Source organism: Melopsittacus undulatus, chromosome 9 (genome assembly GCF_012275295.1).
Source record: "Melopsittacus undulatus isolate bMelUnd1 chromosome 9, bMelUnd1.mat.Z, whole genome shotgun sequence".
Taxonomy (NCBI): Eukaryota; Metazoa; Chordata; class Aves; order Psittaciformes; family Psittaculidae; genus Melopsittacus; species Melopsittacus undulatus.
The window spans coordinates 15,692,125-15,706,928 of NC_047535.1; the positions used below are offsets into that span (position 1 = coordinate 15,692,125).

Below are 14,804 nucleotides of genomic sequence, written 5' to 3' on the forward strand. Positions count from 1 at the left end.
AATACGGCGTGTGGAAGCTTAAATTTGCACTTGAAACTCTTCTGGACTAGGCTAAAAACCCCCAAAATGCTACCTTTACTAGGCAATTAGTGTGCTGCAAGAACCTTTCTGAATGGGTCCTAGAATGGATAAAGTTAGTTGTCAATGCAAAGCTGTTGTGTAATGTTACTTATTCTGTGATTCTTCCCATAGGTGTCATCTATACATTCAACCAACAGGAATCTTAGAGGGTCAGTTTAAAGAGTCCACAACTTACATTGCTTGGAGGGAAGAGCTACATAGGAGCAATGAAGTAAAGTGCTTGTTACAGTGCCCAGCCACCGAGACAAACTTCTTGCCTCTAATCATCAGCTCAACTGCTGTACCTGATGACCTAAACTTCATTTCAACTTACGGAGAGGAGTGGGATCCTGCCTACATTATCCACCTTCACCCTACACTGACTATGAGGAATCTATTACCTTACTCCTTGAGGTATTTACTTGAGGTAAGTTATTTAATGGTTTTATTTGTAAATCCTTTATTTGATTTTAAATAAGGCTTTATCTACTTACAAGTGGAAGTGAATGTCATGTGGAAGATACTGCATGTTGGGTTTTGTATTTTCTATTGTAAATGAGTCAGCTGATGGATTGATTCTGGGAGTTTTGGGGATTAGTTCTTTTCAATTTCAGTGTACCTGGCCAGTACTGTCTTGCTTCTTAAATGTGACTTCTGCACTGGATTGGTTTTTCTCCTTTATGTTTTCCTGAGATCCTGTTTGTGGTTTGTAAGATAACTTTGGTTTCACAGGTTGAGGCATAAGAAAAGGCTTATGCTTCTCTTCTCTGGAGCTTTTCTTCTCTGTAGAAAACACAACTTCTCTCCATTCTGGTACTGATTCTTTACCAAGGACTATTGTAAGGTCTCCCTTGCACAAATGGGAACATTTCTTTGTGGGATGTTACACAGACTATTTTTCCTTGTCTTCCAGTATTTCCAGTATCTAGTAATTTTTTTTTAAGCCAGCTAAGTGATTTTAGCAAACAGAAAAGGTGTGATGATTTATAACTATCATCCTATTTTTTCTGTTTTGTCCTACTCCTGTGGCTGGCTGTGGCATTTATTTAGATTGTTACCAAGGTATCCAAAACATGCATCTTGCAAGAAAAGAATAAAATGCTGTTTTCTGAATACCTAAATTTTGTAGATTAGAAACTTCATCCGCCTCTTTTAATTTGGATACAGGGAACAGCAGAAGCTCATGAATTGATGGAAGGGAGTGCTGCAGATGTTTTTCATTCCAGAATCAATGGAGAAATAATGGAGCTTGTATTGATGAAATATCAAGGACAAGACTGGCATGGGCATCTTAAAATCCACAGTGGGATGCCTGAATTTTTTTCTGTGTGTTTCACATCCCATTCTGCAACAGTGATGACCGTGGATATTTACATACATACAAGGCGAATTGGAAGCCGCGTGATCTTGTCTGTGTTCAGTCCTTACTGGATAATCAACAAGACTTCCCGTGTTCTCCAGTATCGAGCTGAAGACACTCATGTGAAGCATCCAGCAGACTACAGAGATATTGTTTTGTTCTCCTTTAAAAAGAAAAATATTTTTAGTAAAAATAAGGTATGCTTATTTTAGGTGTTGGTTGTGGTGGTGGTGGTGTAAAATCCTGCTCTGAGGGGGGAAACACACATTTGGCTTAAGGGGATTTTTAGGTAGTATTTAAATCTGTAGACTTCTATTTGGCTGCTGCTTTCTTCTTTGTAAATTAAAATTAATTTATTGAAGTACTTTCCATGGTTTTTTTTTGTGTGTAGATCCAGTTATGTGTTTCAACCAGCACGTGGTCCAGTAGCTTTTCCCTTGATACTGTAGGAAGCTATGGATGTGTCAGGTGTCCAGCTAATAACATGGACTTTCTGGTAAGATAGTTTTCTGTGTTTTGTGGAGCTCTTGTGGGGTTCTTTTGGCTTGTCTTCTTTTTCTTCTTAAGGCCTTTGTTTCACTACTTGCAGTGCTTTTAAATCATGATCGTATTTAACATCTAAGGTAATAAGTTTTATGCCCCAGCCATTCAGGTCTGCATGAGGTGACAAGTAGTTTCACCAGTAGACATTCCAGTGTAATTCCTAAACATGTGGCTTATACCCCAAATGTATATACTATTAGACAGAGGAGAACTCGTGTAGTGGATGTGAGAGTTCATATCCAAAATTAGAAATTGTTTGCAAGTGTTTAGGTCTCCACTCAACAGCCTTGTTTAAGACCACATTTCCACAATTAAGCACAGTAAAGGACCTACTTTATAATATTATGCAGGTAATGTGGGATGTTGTGTTTCCCTGTACTCTGTAACTGATCTCTCATGATATGATCATTTTAGGTTGTCTTGATTTACTGTAGAGGCATTCCTGTTGGATTCTCCCTAAAAAATGCTACAGCTAGAAAATGCTACAGCTAAAGCTGTTTCTCTGCCACTGCATTAACTGTGTTGCATAGTTTGCTCATTTTACTGCGTGTTGTTTGGTTCTTCTGTTGTAGGTGTTCAGAACAGGAGTGTTGTATGTTAGTCTGTACTTGCAGGAAATGTTGGCTTTTCTTGTTTTCCATCCTGGCTTTTCTCTTAAGCTTGTTGATTGTTTGCTCAATTTGTTCTTGTTCAACAGGTGGGGGTTAGCATCAAGATGAGTACTTTTAACCTTACCAGGGTAGTTACCTTCACTCCATTCTACACAATAGCAAACAAATCCTCACTGGAACTAGAAGTTGGAGAAATTGGTCCTAATGGCTCTTTTCCAACTAATAAATGGAATTATATCTCAGCTTCAGAGGTAATGTTTCCAGTTTTTTCCTTTGGAAGTTATTGTAGAAAAATGAATGGTCTCTAGCTGTCATTTCTGATGGCAGGATATGGATACTTTACATCTCAGAGTAAATTAAATAGCACAGGTTGCATTTGTTAGTAAATTCATCAAGTCTTTCATTTTAGATAACTTACTAACAGTGGATGAGCTGTTAATCAGTAGGTACTGTGGTAAGAACTAAGGCATTTGAAATAGGTTTAGTCCCACAAGACTTTGGTTTACTGCTGGCTTATTATATTGAACATATATGAACTATCAAGTCATGCATGTTTCATGTTTTACAGTGTCTTCCATTTTGGCCTGAAAACTCATCTGGTGAACTTTGTGTACGAGTAGTTGGCTATGAAATCACATCCAGACCATTCTTGTTTAAAGCCCAGGATAATGGTACTCTGCTGAGGCTGGAAGAATTGGTGAGACTGGCTTTCTGGGATCTGGTTTTAATACTTGATTTTAGCCCTGTGGTATTGAACTTAGGAAAGCTTGACTCACCACAGTGATCAAGATTGCAGCCTTGTGCCTTAAGCTGTTGGTGCAGTGCACTTCAGTTCTGTTGCATAAAAAATGTTGGAATCAATGTTGTTAATGTTTTCATAGCTGTGGGAAGTACTGATTTTGTTTTGACAAGCTTATAGGAAGCTGAACAGCTCTATTGCTATTGAACTAAAAATGGAATACTCCACCTCTTATGTGTTACTTTGCGTAGGGCATTTCTTAGATGTCTTCAGTTGGTGTAAAGATCCTAAAATAGAATGTATTTCTTGGTTTCTTGATAAGCTAATACATGGAGACACAGTTCATGGCTAAAATAATTTATGATTCAATTTTAATAATTTCAAAACTTACCCTAGCCTAGCATTAAGGAGTATGTATATAAATGCAGCATGATCAGACAAGTTTTTGGAGATGATGCTTATCATAACTAGCTGAAATACCGGTGACTATGAGGATAGTTGAGCTCTCCACTTTTGCTGAAACAGTTAGGAAAAATGTTTTTGGAACAAGATGTCATCAGTGATTTGGTAATCTGTTGCTGCTACACTTCATTAGACCAGCGATGAGAGGGGGGGTATTCTTCACTGTTTCACAATAGTCTTCAAGTGTTTAGTGTTCAAGGCCAGGCTGGATGGGGCTCTGAGCAGCCTGATCTAGTGGAAGGTGTCCCTTCCCATGGAACTAGATGAGGTTTTTAAAGGTCCCTTCCAACCCAAACCGTTCTGTGACTGTAATAGCAAATAGCTCAGCCCTGCAAGAGAATCCTTTCTAGTCCTGTATATAGTGAGGTTTTACTACTACTATGTAAAGTACTAAATATAATTTCTCAAATCTCTCTGATGTGAGCTGAACAATCTGTAAAATCATCTTGTTCAAAAGTAGATGTGTCCCCTTCCACCTCTTCTCCAGATCTTACCAACAAAAATGTCAATTTAACTTGCTTATACAAGCACTTGATAAAGACATCTGAAGAGAGTATTCAAAAGCGAAAGCATGAGGTACCTCCTTTGTATAAGCAAATGAGAAAAATTGTGCTATATGTATCTTGGAAATATCATGCAAATATATTGGAAGAAAGCACGATCTTGAAAGCCATTAGAAGAAAGACTTAAGAATTAATTGTTTAGGGTTTTAATCAACAGAACTTTTCTGCTCAGTGATCAGTTATTGTTATGTTTATTGTACCTTTAAAGACTTTAATATGTTTGTGTAGAGCAGTCTTTCAGATTTTTAAGGACCATGCAGGAAACTGCAGGTTTTAAATAGCATGTTAAGTTTTGTAACAGAAACCGAAGGGTATATTTGCCTCTACTTGTTACTGAACTTAGGCAAATAAAGTAATTCTTAAAAATGATATAATTAGAATATAATTTTTCAATGAAACTAAATCAATAAATATTATGTGGATGTTCCTGTTGTCTGTCTTAAGATAGTGTCCAGTGTGTTTGAGCTTACTGTTACTGGATAATGTAGAGTACATTTCCTTTTTTGATTTGTAAAAGACCACTGTAAGACTGATGTAAAAATAAGTTTAGTCTGTTCCTTCTTCAGTTTATGTCTAGAACAAATACTGAACTTTTTTTCTAACTTTCTCTCCAGAATGGGGGCTTGCTGGTAGATGTGAATGTTTCTGAGCATTCTACTGTCATAAGCTTCTCAGATTACCATGAGGGAGCTGCTCCAGCTCTTATTGTTAACCATACTTCATGGGACTCTCTCAGATACAAACAGAGGTACGTGAAATAAACAATTCACCTTTGGTTGTTTACCCAGGGGGCATCCTTTGTGAAGAAAGTGATTCCCTACCTTTATGGTACCTTGAAAAATAGAAAAAGTCCTTTTCTTTATTGTATCATTTTAGAGAATAATTTTGTCTACTTTTAAGAAGTCTCATAGTTTTGCAGAGAAATAAAGGGCGAGTAGAGATTGTAGTTCATTTGCTTGGAGTGGATACTCTCAGCTGTTCAGGCCTCACCCCGGAAGGCTGGAGGGGTAGAGTGCTGTGATCTCCTTGCACCACTTCAATCAGTGGTCTTAACCAAGGAATGCTGTCATTTTACTCATTTTCTTTGAACTTGCAGTGGATTACAAGAAGAAATGGAGTTGAAACCAAAGCAAGTGTGCCTGTTTGCATGGACAGATCTGACTAAAACAAGAAAACTGATTTGGGGTTACTCCCAAAATTTTGGTGAACATGACCTGCTTAAGGTAAATTTTAGAAGGGGAGAAGTAAATGCTGAACCAATCTAGGACTATAACAAGGTTAAAATTAGCTGGGAGAAAGCTTCTTGAGTAACTTTGCTTCTCACTTGTCCTGTGAGAAATGTCTGAACCTATTCTCAAGTAGCAAGATTTTAGATGCTTAGATTAATGTAATTGGAAGACTGGACACAAACTGTAGCCTGCATTTTCTCTGTGGCTTTCTTGTATATGAAAGAAGAAGGAAAAAGTGTATGAGCTGTGGATGTATCTAAGTAGTAAAGAGGATGAGTAATTCACCAGTTGGCCGGCAGTGCTACATTTGGCTAAAGAATTTCCCTGAATATGGAGAAAACCCCTGACTGTGACTCTCTGTTCTTACGGGGAATGCTTGCGTGGAGTTGCTAAGAGCTATTTTGGTGTTTCTAACTTGTGCGATATTATGTGTGAATATGAAGTGGGGGTAAAATTACAGTGATCTAGATAGAAAATGAGTGGGGGAAAGAGGGAAACTATAGCTAGAATAAGAAGTAAATCGAGGGTAAGACTGGGCACAAGTATTGGTTAAAGAATGGAGAAGCAAGTATTGATGCAGACAGATATTTTTCTTTTTCTCACTTAGCTGGTCAGTAGGCTAAATAAAGTCCTGTGTCTCTAATTAGCTGCTCTCTGGCACCTTCTACCAAACTCTGCATTCAGAGGTGGCTTGCTTTTTCCATTGACTAGGCACAGAGTTAAGAAAACTGAGAATATTGGTAGTTAAAAGTAGGGACAGGAAAGCAAGTTTGTATTTTAGTTATACTGGGAATGGATTTGGTTTCTCACAGCTGAACTCCCTGGAGTTCAGTACTTCATGGATTTACTCCTATGATATACTATATATATATATATGTATATATATATACACACACACACATACTTCTTTTTCTCTCCCTCCTAATACAGGATGAATGTGGCCAATTCCCTTACAATGCAAATACTCAAATACACTGGGTGTCCTTCCTGGATGGTCGCCAACGAGTGCTACTTTTCACAGATGATGTTGCATTAGTTTCTAAAGCACGACAAGCAGAGGAGCTGGAGCAACCTGATCAAGAAATAAACTTGTCAATCCACAGTCTTGGACTTTCTCTTGTTAACAATGAAAATAAAAAAGAAATCTCCTATATAGGAATTACTAGGTACTGCACATGAAGGCCTAACTATTCCTTTGAATAACCAAAATTTGACAGCATATAGTAGTGTTAGCAGTACAGTTGAGTTGAAGGCAATATCTTTCAAATGAAATTAATATAAATGAATCCTTTTAAAATAAAATAAAGTTCTGCCTTTATTCCTGTTATGCAATATGAGTATATAGGATTTAACTGCCTTCTGTCTTAGATTCCATTAAAAAAATAGTAAACAATAGTTTTGCATAGGAAAGGTTTCACTACTTTTAAGGTATTAACCTTATTATTTGTTTTGCAGTTCTGGTGTTGTTTGGGAACAGAAACAGAAGCACAAGTGGAAACCATTTAATCAAAAGCAAATAAATCTGTTGGAACAAGCCTATCAGAAGTATCTTTGTAAGACTGCTTCCCAAGCTCCAGGTTGGCTTAAACTAGACAGCAATGTTGAGGTATGTTCTGAGGTTTCAGAGTCAGGATGATTGCAGAATATGTGTAACTGTTAAAACAGATTTCTGTGATGCTAAGGATAGATGCTGCTCTAACAGAAATGTGGAAAAGAGCAAGCTCTTTTTTGGAATGGTTTCATATTGTACACAGGAGAATATTTTGGTATGGAGGCAATGCAGAGGCAGTATTGAGGTGTTTTGGAGACTTGTATTATGAAGAAAGAATCTCAAAGAGTTTAGCTTTTGTGTGGTAGAAAAGATTGCTTGGTGTGTGCATGTTAGTAATGAACCTATGTTCTCAGGGATGTAACTTAAATTCTTTGCAGATCTTGATTTTAGCTTCTTAGTAAGCTGCAGTTCCCATGACTTGGTATGATGAAGGGGTCTATAGTGCTCAAAGACTCTGGAAATTAATACACTTAGTTGAAATTTTTCAGATATTAATTATACATGCCTGTAGTCCATGCAAAATGTAACATGGTCAAATGGCTAAGTAATGTACAGGCATTTCAAAGCACTGTAATCAGCCTTTTTTTAGTATCATCCTTTCATTTGAAAAACATGGGTGCTCTCAGTTATATGAATACTGAAGTTTTGTGCATTGCAGTAGTGCAGTTGAACCATGTCGTATCGAAACTTTGTATATATAAGTCATTACATTTGACTCGGAATAAATGAGTGGTTTTTCCTCTTGCTTCTCATAACTTAAATGTTTCAGGATCAGGGTAAAAGCATCAGTTGGGAAAGTACACAGCTGCATGTAAATACCTATTTATTATGCCAGTGTAATATGTAGCTCATTAGGAAATAGTCACTAAGATGACACAGAGGTTCCTGCTTGGGGCACATAAAGTTGTAGTGTAATGTGTTTATCAGAGTAACTTGTGGTTCTTGTTCCTTTCCATGAAGATAATTGGATTGAGTAATTCAGTAGCCATGTGATCATGAAATAAGGAAAAATACAGGTTTTATTTGCTAATCTGTTCACTAGTAACATAACATTTTATTATTTCTTTTATTAAGCTGTGTTAGCTCTGCCTTCTTATATTTTAGGTGAATTTTAGTAAGGTTCCAATGGAAATGCGTCTCCCAGTCAGGTGCAGCATCCGACGCAACTTCTTGCCAGGAATTAAGGTTGAATTCAAGCAGTCGCCTCACCAAAGGAGCTTAAGGGCGCAATTGTATTGGCTGCAGGTACTGTCTTCCATCATGTTCTCTAAACTAAAAAGGCACTTTAAGGCTTTTGATTTCTGTGAAGAAGTATCCCTAAATTGTACATATGTGGTGCTCTGCTCACTGCGTCAGAGTAGCGGAAGAGCTAGAAATTTATGAAGTACCAAAGAACTGCCATCCCAGGATTTTGTGAATAGTATGGGAAAAAGAAATACACAAAACTGGGTATATAATATATATATATATAAATATAAAGCAGGGTGCTATGATCAAAATTTATTTCAAAAGAGAATGTTCTAGTGTTTTAAACCAAACCAAAAGCTCAATCTTGTACATAGTTGTGTACCATTATTCTAGAGAGTGTATCTAGAAGTTCAGGAAAAAAAAGCTACCTGTCTGATGGAAAATAGAGATTTAAATACTCAAAAATAGCATGTAATAATATATCTGCATGTAATATTACCAGTGACTTAATCTGCAACACTTGCAGTGATTAGCATACTCCAGTCAGTACTAATGGTGTTGCTAAATTAACCAGTAAAGTGCTTGAGGAGGTACTAGTGAGGAGTTTTTGGTACTAGAAGAAAATAATGGTGAGAAATCATCATCGTTCTCATTGTCAGCTCCATTTGCTGCACTTCAGTTTCCTAAGGGAGGGCAGCCATTGAGCCTTTTCCTTATTTGCTGGTGGGGAAGAGCTTCCTCTTTCCTTCTATCTTTTGCACATTAATTTTTTCCTTAAGGTAATTTTCACTCTTCTAGCCAATGTATGCCATCAGCTGCAGACCCTCTAAATGAATCTTTGTGTGAGCTTGTGAAAGCATCCCTTGTGCAACACTTTGAACCATCTGACCTTTTATAATTGAATAGGTAACATTCCAAAATAATGAGAGTAGTACTCTTCCTCTTGTTTATTTCCCACTAAATAAGAATGAGGTGGCTCTTGAATACAATCCATATAGCCTGAAGCCTTCTAAGGTGGAAATGGTCTTTTATTATGGTGTCATTAAAATATTACTGTAATTATGTAATAATTTTTTAGGTTGATAACCAGTTACCAGGATCGATGTTTCCTGTTGTATTTCACCCTGTAGCCCCTCCCAAGTCGATTGCTTTGGATTCAGGTAAGAGAATGAGGTTTATTCAGCATTGAAAGTAGTAACATGGCAATATAATTTTTGTATATACTTAAATTCTTTTTTTTTTTCCTGTTTAGAACCAAAACCTTTCATTGACATCAGTGTCATCACTAGATTCAATGAATACAGCAAAGTACTGCAATTCAAGTGAGTTGAACAGTGTGTTCTAAGTACAGTTTGAGAGACTTAATGCATTTTTGAAGTGAACCTTGTTTTAAAGTTCACATTCTCATATCCAAGCAATTCTTGTCTCTGGATTGAATTTTTAAACATCTCCAGTGAATAAAAACATCATTCTAAAAAGAAATTCACTTGTAGAAAGTCAGGACCAACCACATGAAGTGAGCTGTTATGCAAATTACGTAGTAATCAGGGCAATTACCCTCTTGTGCTACAAGATGCATGTCTACCTGTTTGCCATACAGTGCTGGGTTTATGGGGTGCTCTAACAACAGGCAGCTCATAGAGTCTCTAATGAAGCCCATTACATTAGTACAGTGTGTTCTATTGCGAAATGTATGTTCTTTATTTAATATAGTTGTGTCTGGAGTTTTTGTACCAAGAATGAATTCAAAACATTATGCTGATTGTTTCTAATACAAGTATCTATATCCAACTATTAGGGATAAGAGATTTGAGGATGGTGAATTTTAATAAAAGAAATATTCTATAACATGATTTTTGGAGAGAGGCAGTTGGATAAGAAGTAATATGCTGTTTAGGTAATCCCACATTGGCCTTTTTAGTCATCAGCGTGCCTGTAGTAAGCATGGGTAAAGCCCTTCCCAAATCTTTTTTCGTGAAGTCAAGCCATGAATATTATTCATGGGGCATATGAAATCATAATGTATGAACATAAGATGGTTAGTATTTTTTAGGATAATTTTGATAGTGTTAGGATATGAATAAGCTACAGTAATATATAGCTTTGTGAGGCTGGTAAGCCCTTCTAACTGTAAATAGTTGATATTGTAGATTGTATGTCTTAATATGCAACACTGCATAACAAAACTTGAGTTACGTAGGGTAAACATGTGATATCTAGGTTAAACTTCTATTATTATATACCATTTTGTTTTTCCCATTTTAGGTACTTCATGGTTCTCATCCAGGAAATGGCACTGAAAATTGATCAAGGATTTTTAGGAGCACTTAGTGAATTTTTCACCCCACCTACAGATCCAGAAGCTGAAAGACAGAGGGTAATGTATGAGAGAAACTGATTCTTGCAGAACAGGGCCTTTATAGTAGCAGTGTTGTAATTTTCTGAAAATTAGGTTTAAATGAGTGAATGTTGCATTTGACGACAGTGACTAATGGGACATGGTGAGGTTATTGTGTCAGTGAAGCTTTGGTTATTTCTGTTAGATTGGCTGTGAACATTACCAAGTGGCAAGTTTGAGTAACTGTTCTACTTGGGTATGTGTAACTGTTTTCTGTTTTTTTTTAATGTTTCATTGATTGAGACAGTTGTTTCAGCTGTGGCTACAACGTGTTACAGGTGACATGAAATAACCCAGGGGTTTATAGAATGTACTTTCAAATGTCAGTCTGCAGTGTTTTTTGTCTGGAGAGCAGAAGGAACAGATTTCCATGACTCTAAATTAGTTCTTATATATGTGGATAGTATTCGGAAAGATCACAGTTGTTTCTAGTGTGTGTAGGAGAGTCACTCATGCAAGTTTCTTTTCATTTGAAGTTCTATCTTTGGATGTACAGTATAAAAATTCTAATTTTGTAAGGAAATACAAAAATGAAAAAAAACTCAAGAATTGAGTTATTTTACCAATATTTCTAAATTAATTTAGAAGAGAGACCTGGCATGATTGAGCAATTTAAGGGAATATTAAGTCATAAAGCATAAAATGGAAAGTCATGCAGAAATTGTTGTGTGTGGCCCCTGTGGGGCTTTGTTTTGTGGGGTTGTTGGTTGGTTTGTTTTTCCCCTGAATTAAAAAAATGTATTAGTACAGTTATAATCAAGTGTACAGAAGCAGTTAGTCTGTTTCTAGTTTGAGATGTTGGCTATTTAACTAGTTAGGTAAGTTTCTTATTACATTTGACTATGATTATTGTTTCTACTGTTTACTTATAGTAGTATATTTTATATAAATGTAATATAATTAATACAATTCTATGTAAATGTATTTTGATGATATAAACTTCTGTTTTTTTCTTCTTTTTTTAATAAAAGTCTAAATTAATTCAGCAAGATGTGGATGCTCTTAACACTGAACTGATGGAGTCTTCCCTAACAGACCTGTCAATGCTCAGCTTCTTTGAGCATTTCCACATTTCTCCGGTTAAGGTATGTAGTAGAGGTACTTTTGATTAATAAAATACTTTATAGCAATTGTCTCTCAATTTCTTAAATACATCCTCAGATCAGTCTTTGGGTAATTGAGGTCTTCATGCTAGCTACATTTACATTCTCTTGACCTTAATACTTTGCTGGAAAACTTTTAGTTGCCCATCAATGCCAATACACCCTTAACCACCACTAAGTGGGAAGAGTTAATGGGTATAATAATGAGGAAAGTGAGATAAAATGCTGACCTGAAGGTGATATGTGGTAAAGTGTAATAAAATACACTTTCCTGGGCTTGTCTTCATGTCTCTCTTGAACCAGTTAGATTTTTCAGAGCAAGAAAGGTCAATCATCAGTAACTATTCATTGTTCTGAATCAACATGATGCTCCCCTATCAGCTTGAATAAGAATTTGAAGGGAAAAAAATTGCTTACTTTTCATTGAAGATGTGCAAGACAGGCATAGACCCCAATACAGATGATGAAATTCCAGCACTTTTTTCAACTTTTTAGTTATTTAACTTGATATCTGTTAGGATTCCCTTAGATTTCCCCATTATGGCTTTTTTTTCCCTATAGGATTGTGGTTATAAACTTAGGAATGTGAAACCAGGGAAAACACTAGAGGAACAAGACACTGTTGTGATATTTTAATATTATCTAGCTAGTCTGGTTGAAGCTGTTGAAGAAATGGTTATAATTTTAAGTCTCTTTTGTATCTTTATGTGAAATGTCTAGACGTACTTACTGCCTGTTAAGTACAGGAAGGGGCTTGGGCTTCTTTTCCTTCTGTTTTTTTTTCACCTTACTTCAGTGACTCATCTTAATATTTTAAACCATTGGGTAATGCCCTCTCCATCCCTAAGAAAAGTGAGTGTCTTATCTACACTAAGGAATCTCACTTTGCAGTGTTAAAGTTCATGTATTTCCCCAAAAGCATGGCTATTTGAAAAAATACACACAAGCGAGTTAAATAAATCAGAACTCAAAATTTAACTTGTATTTGAAATTAGGCTCCACCTATTTAACATGTCATTTCTCTCAGTGTTTACACAAAGTTTACAGATGCAAACGTGAGAAAAGCTAGGGCAGTCTGACACTTCTGTATGGCAATTGTAATAAGTACATATGTTATGGAAGTTATACCACTGTCAGTTCAAACATGTTTGTTGAAACTGTATGTTTCCTCAGAGCAAGTAGTTTTACCGCTGCATATGCACCACACAGCCTGTCTGGCATGTATCCTTTTGTCTTCACTTGTCTTGTTTTACTAATTCTGCCATGACAGCTGCATTTGAGTCTCTCTCTGGCTTCTGGTGGAGAAGATTCAGATAAAGAAGAAGAGATGATAGCCATCCATTCTCTGAATTTGCTGTTGAAAAGTATTGGAGCTACTCTAACAGATGTGGATGATCTTATTTTCAAGTAAGCTAATGACGTTTGTTTGGTTTTTAAAAACCTACTATACATTTAATAAGTGGGTCAATGCTAAACTGACTCTAGTATAAATGTATACAGCCATTGGGAAAAGGGAGAAGTGGAGGGAAGATAGGGCTTGGGCTCATTTTTAAAGAGAATAGGCCTTCAGGATTATCTGAAGGAAAAGAGAACTGTTTAGAAGGAGGAAGGGTATCTGTAACTAACATGTGATTACTTGTCTTTCAGACTTGCTTTCTTTGAAATTAAGTATCAGTTCTACAAGAGAGACCAGCTGATGAAGAGAGTTGCTAGACATTATAGTGAGCAAGTAAGCTTATTTTATCAAGCTTTTGCATAAGATTTTAGGTGCCTTACAGAATGCAGAAAATAAGAAAGAAAAGGTGAATACGTGTAAAGATGCTGATTTTGTAGTTCGTGGTGCTGAAGTAGGAATCTGGTGGCACATTATGAAAATGTAAATACAAAAGTGTCCTGGCAATGTGTGTTAAGAATGCTAAGTGATTGCTTCTGTTCTTTTTATGTCTCTGTTCACCAAAGTGTTCTAATATCATCCACACATATATTGCATCTTTTGCCCAAGCTTGTTTTCATTCTAGTAGGAATACTTAGCTGAGTACTCTAACGCCTTATTTGGGTAGTAAAGTGAAAAATATACCATGGGTTCTAGCATGGAACTGTGTGTAACACTAAATAGCAACACTGCTTTTGTTTTTCCCTTCTTTTTTTCTTTCTTTAGTTCCTGAAACAGATGTATGTTCTTGTACTTGGGTTAGATGTTCTTGGAAATCCATTCGGCTTAATCAGAGGCTTGTCTGAGGGAGTTGAAGCTTTCTTCTATGAGCCATTCCAGGTATAACTTCCTGATTCTTCAACTATGTATGAATAGTAGGCTGATTGAATATACTGGTAGGGTTGTGGTTTTGTTGCCACTGTACTCTACACCTTCAACAGCTAGGAAAACAGTAATTCTCTGTGTTAACTTGATTAATGTATTCAAATGGCCTTATTTTCGTCCATGTAAAAGAACTGCTGGGTTTTTTTTTTGAAACAGATTCATAAGTGTATGGTTTTCTGCTATTACTAATAAACTTAATTTTTAGGGTGCTGTTCAAGGACCTGAAGAATTTGCTGAAGGCTTTGTAATTGGTGTTAGAAGTCTTCTTGGGCACACAGTGGGTAAGTATCCCATTGTTACTGCCTTAACAAATTAGGTTAACTCATGGATTGCTTTCTTTTATTTTTTCTTATTTTGAAGCAAAGTTATATTTTTAGAATATCCACGTGATAGTTTTTTGATGAGTGTTTGTCAGTTACGATTGCCAGTAGTCATGATATATCATTCAAACCTGTCTTACTTGAGACCGTATAAATGTCCGTCTTGCAGACTGAGCAAGCAAACTGGGAGACATTTGTAATATGCTGTGGATGAATAAGGAAAATAATTCTAATGGTCCTAACATATCTGGAGAAGCCCAAGAATTGTTCTTAAGAGCAGCTGCTGTTACAGTTGCCTTAGATTTTTATTTAGCTATGTGCTTACAGTAATGATGGAAAATATTGTTCCATCCAGCATG

The 14,804-nt window shown here is 36.3% G+C and overlaps 1 protein-coding gene across 1 annotated transcript in view; it reads left to right on the plus strand.

Annotated features, from left to right (window-relative positions):
• VPS13C (vacuolar protein sorting 13 homolog C) overlaps positions 1–14,804 on the plus strand; it is an 88,410-nt gene that overhangs the window by 59,666 nt on the left and 13,940 nt on the right. Inside the window, exons 60-77 of the mRNA XM_005145751.3 lie at positions 193–487; positions 1,228–1,617; positions 1,812–1,916; positions 2,661–2,825; positions 3,143–3,271; positions 4,953–5,086; positions 5,435–5,561; positions 6,498–6,733; positions 7,023–7,173; positions 8,224–8,364; positions 9,386–9,467; positions 9,560–9,629; positions 10,573–10,684; positions 11,677–11,790; positions 13,079–13,215; positions 13,456–13,537; positions 13,967–14,080; positions 14,331–14,406. Of these exons, the coding sequence (XP_005145808.2) occupies positions 193–487; positions 1,228–1,617; positions 1,812–1,916; positions 2,661–2,825; positions 3,143–3,271; positions 4,953–5,086; positions 5,435–5,561; positions 6,498–6,733; positions 7,023–7,173; positions 8,224–8,364; positions 9,386–9,467; positions 9,560–9,629; positions 10,573–10,684; positions 11,677–11,790; positions 13,079–13,215; positions 13,456–13,537; positions 13,967–14,080; positions 14,331–14,406 (2,660 nt within the window). The remainder of the gene's footprint in view (positions 1–192; positions 488–1,227; positions 1,618–1,811; positions 1,917–2,660; positions 2,826–3,142; positions 3,272–4,952; positions 5,087–5,434; positions 5,562–6,497; positions 6,734–7,022; positions 7,174–8,223; positions 8,365–9,385; positions 9,468–9,559; positions 9,630–10,572; positions 10,685–11,676; positions 11,791–13,078; positions 13,216–13,455; positions 13,538–13,966; positions 14,081–14,330; positions 14,407–14,804) is intronic.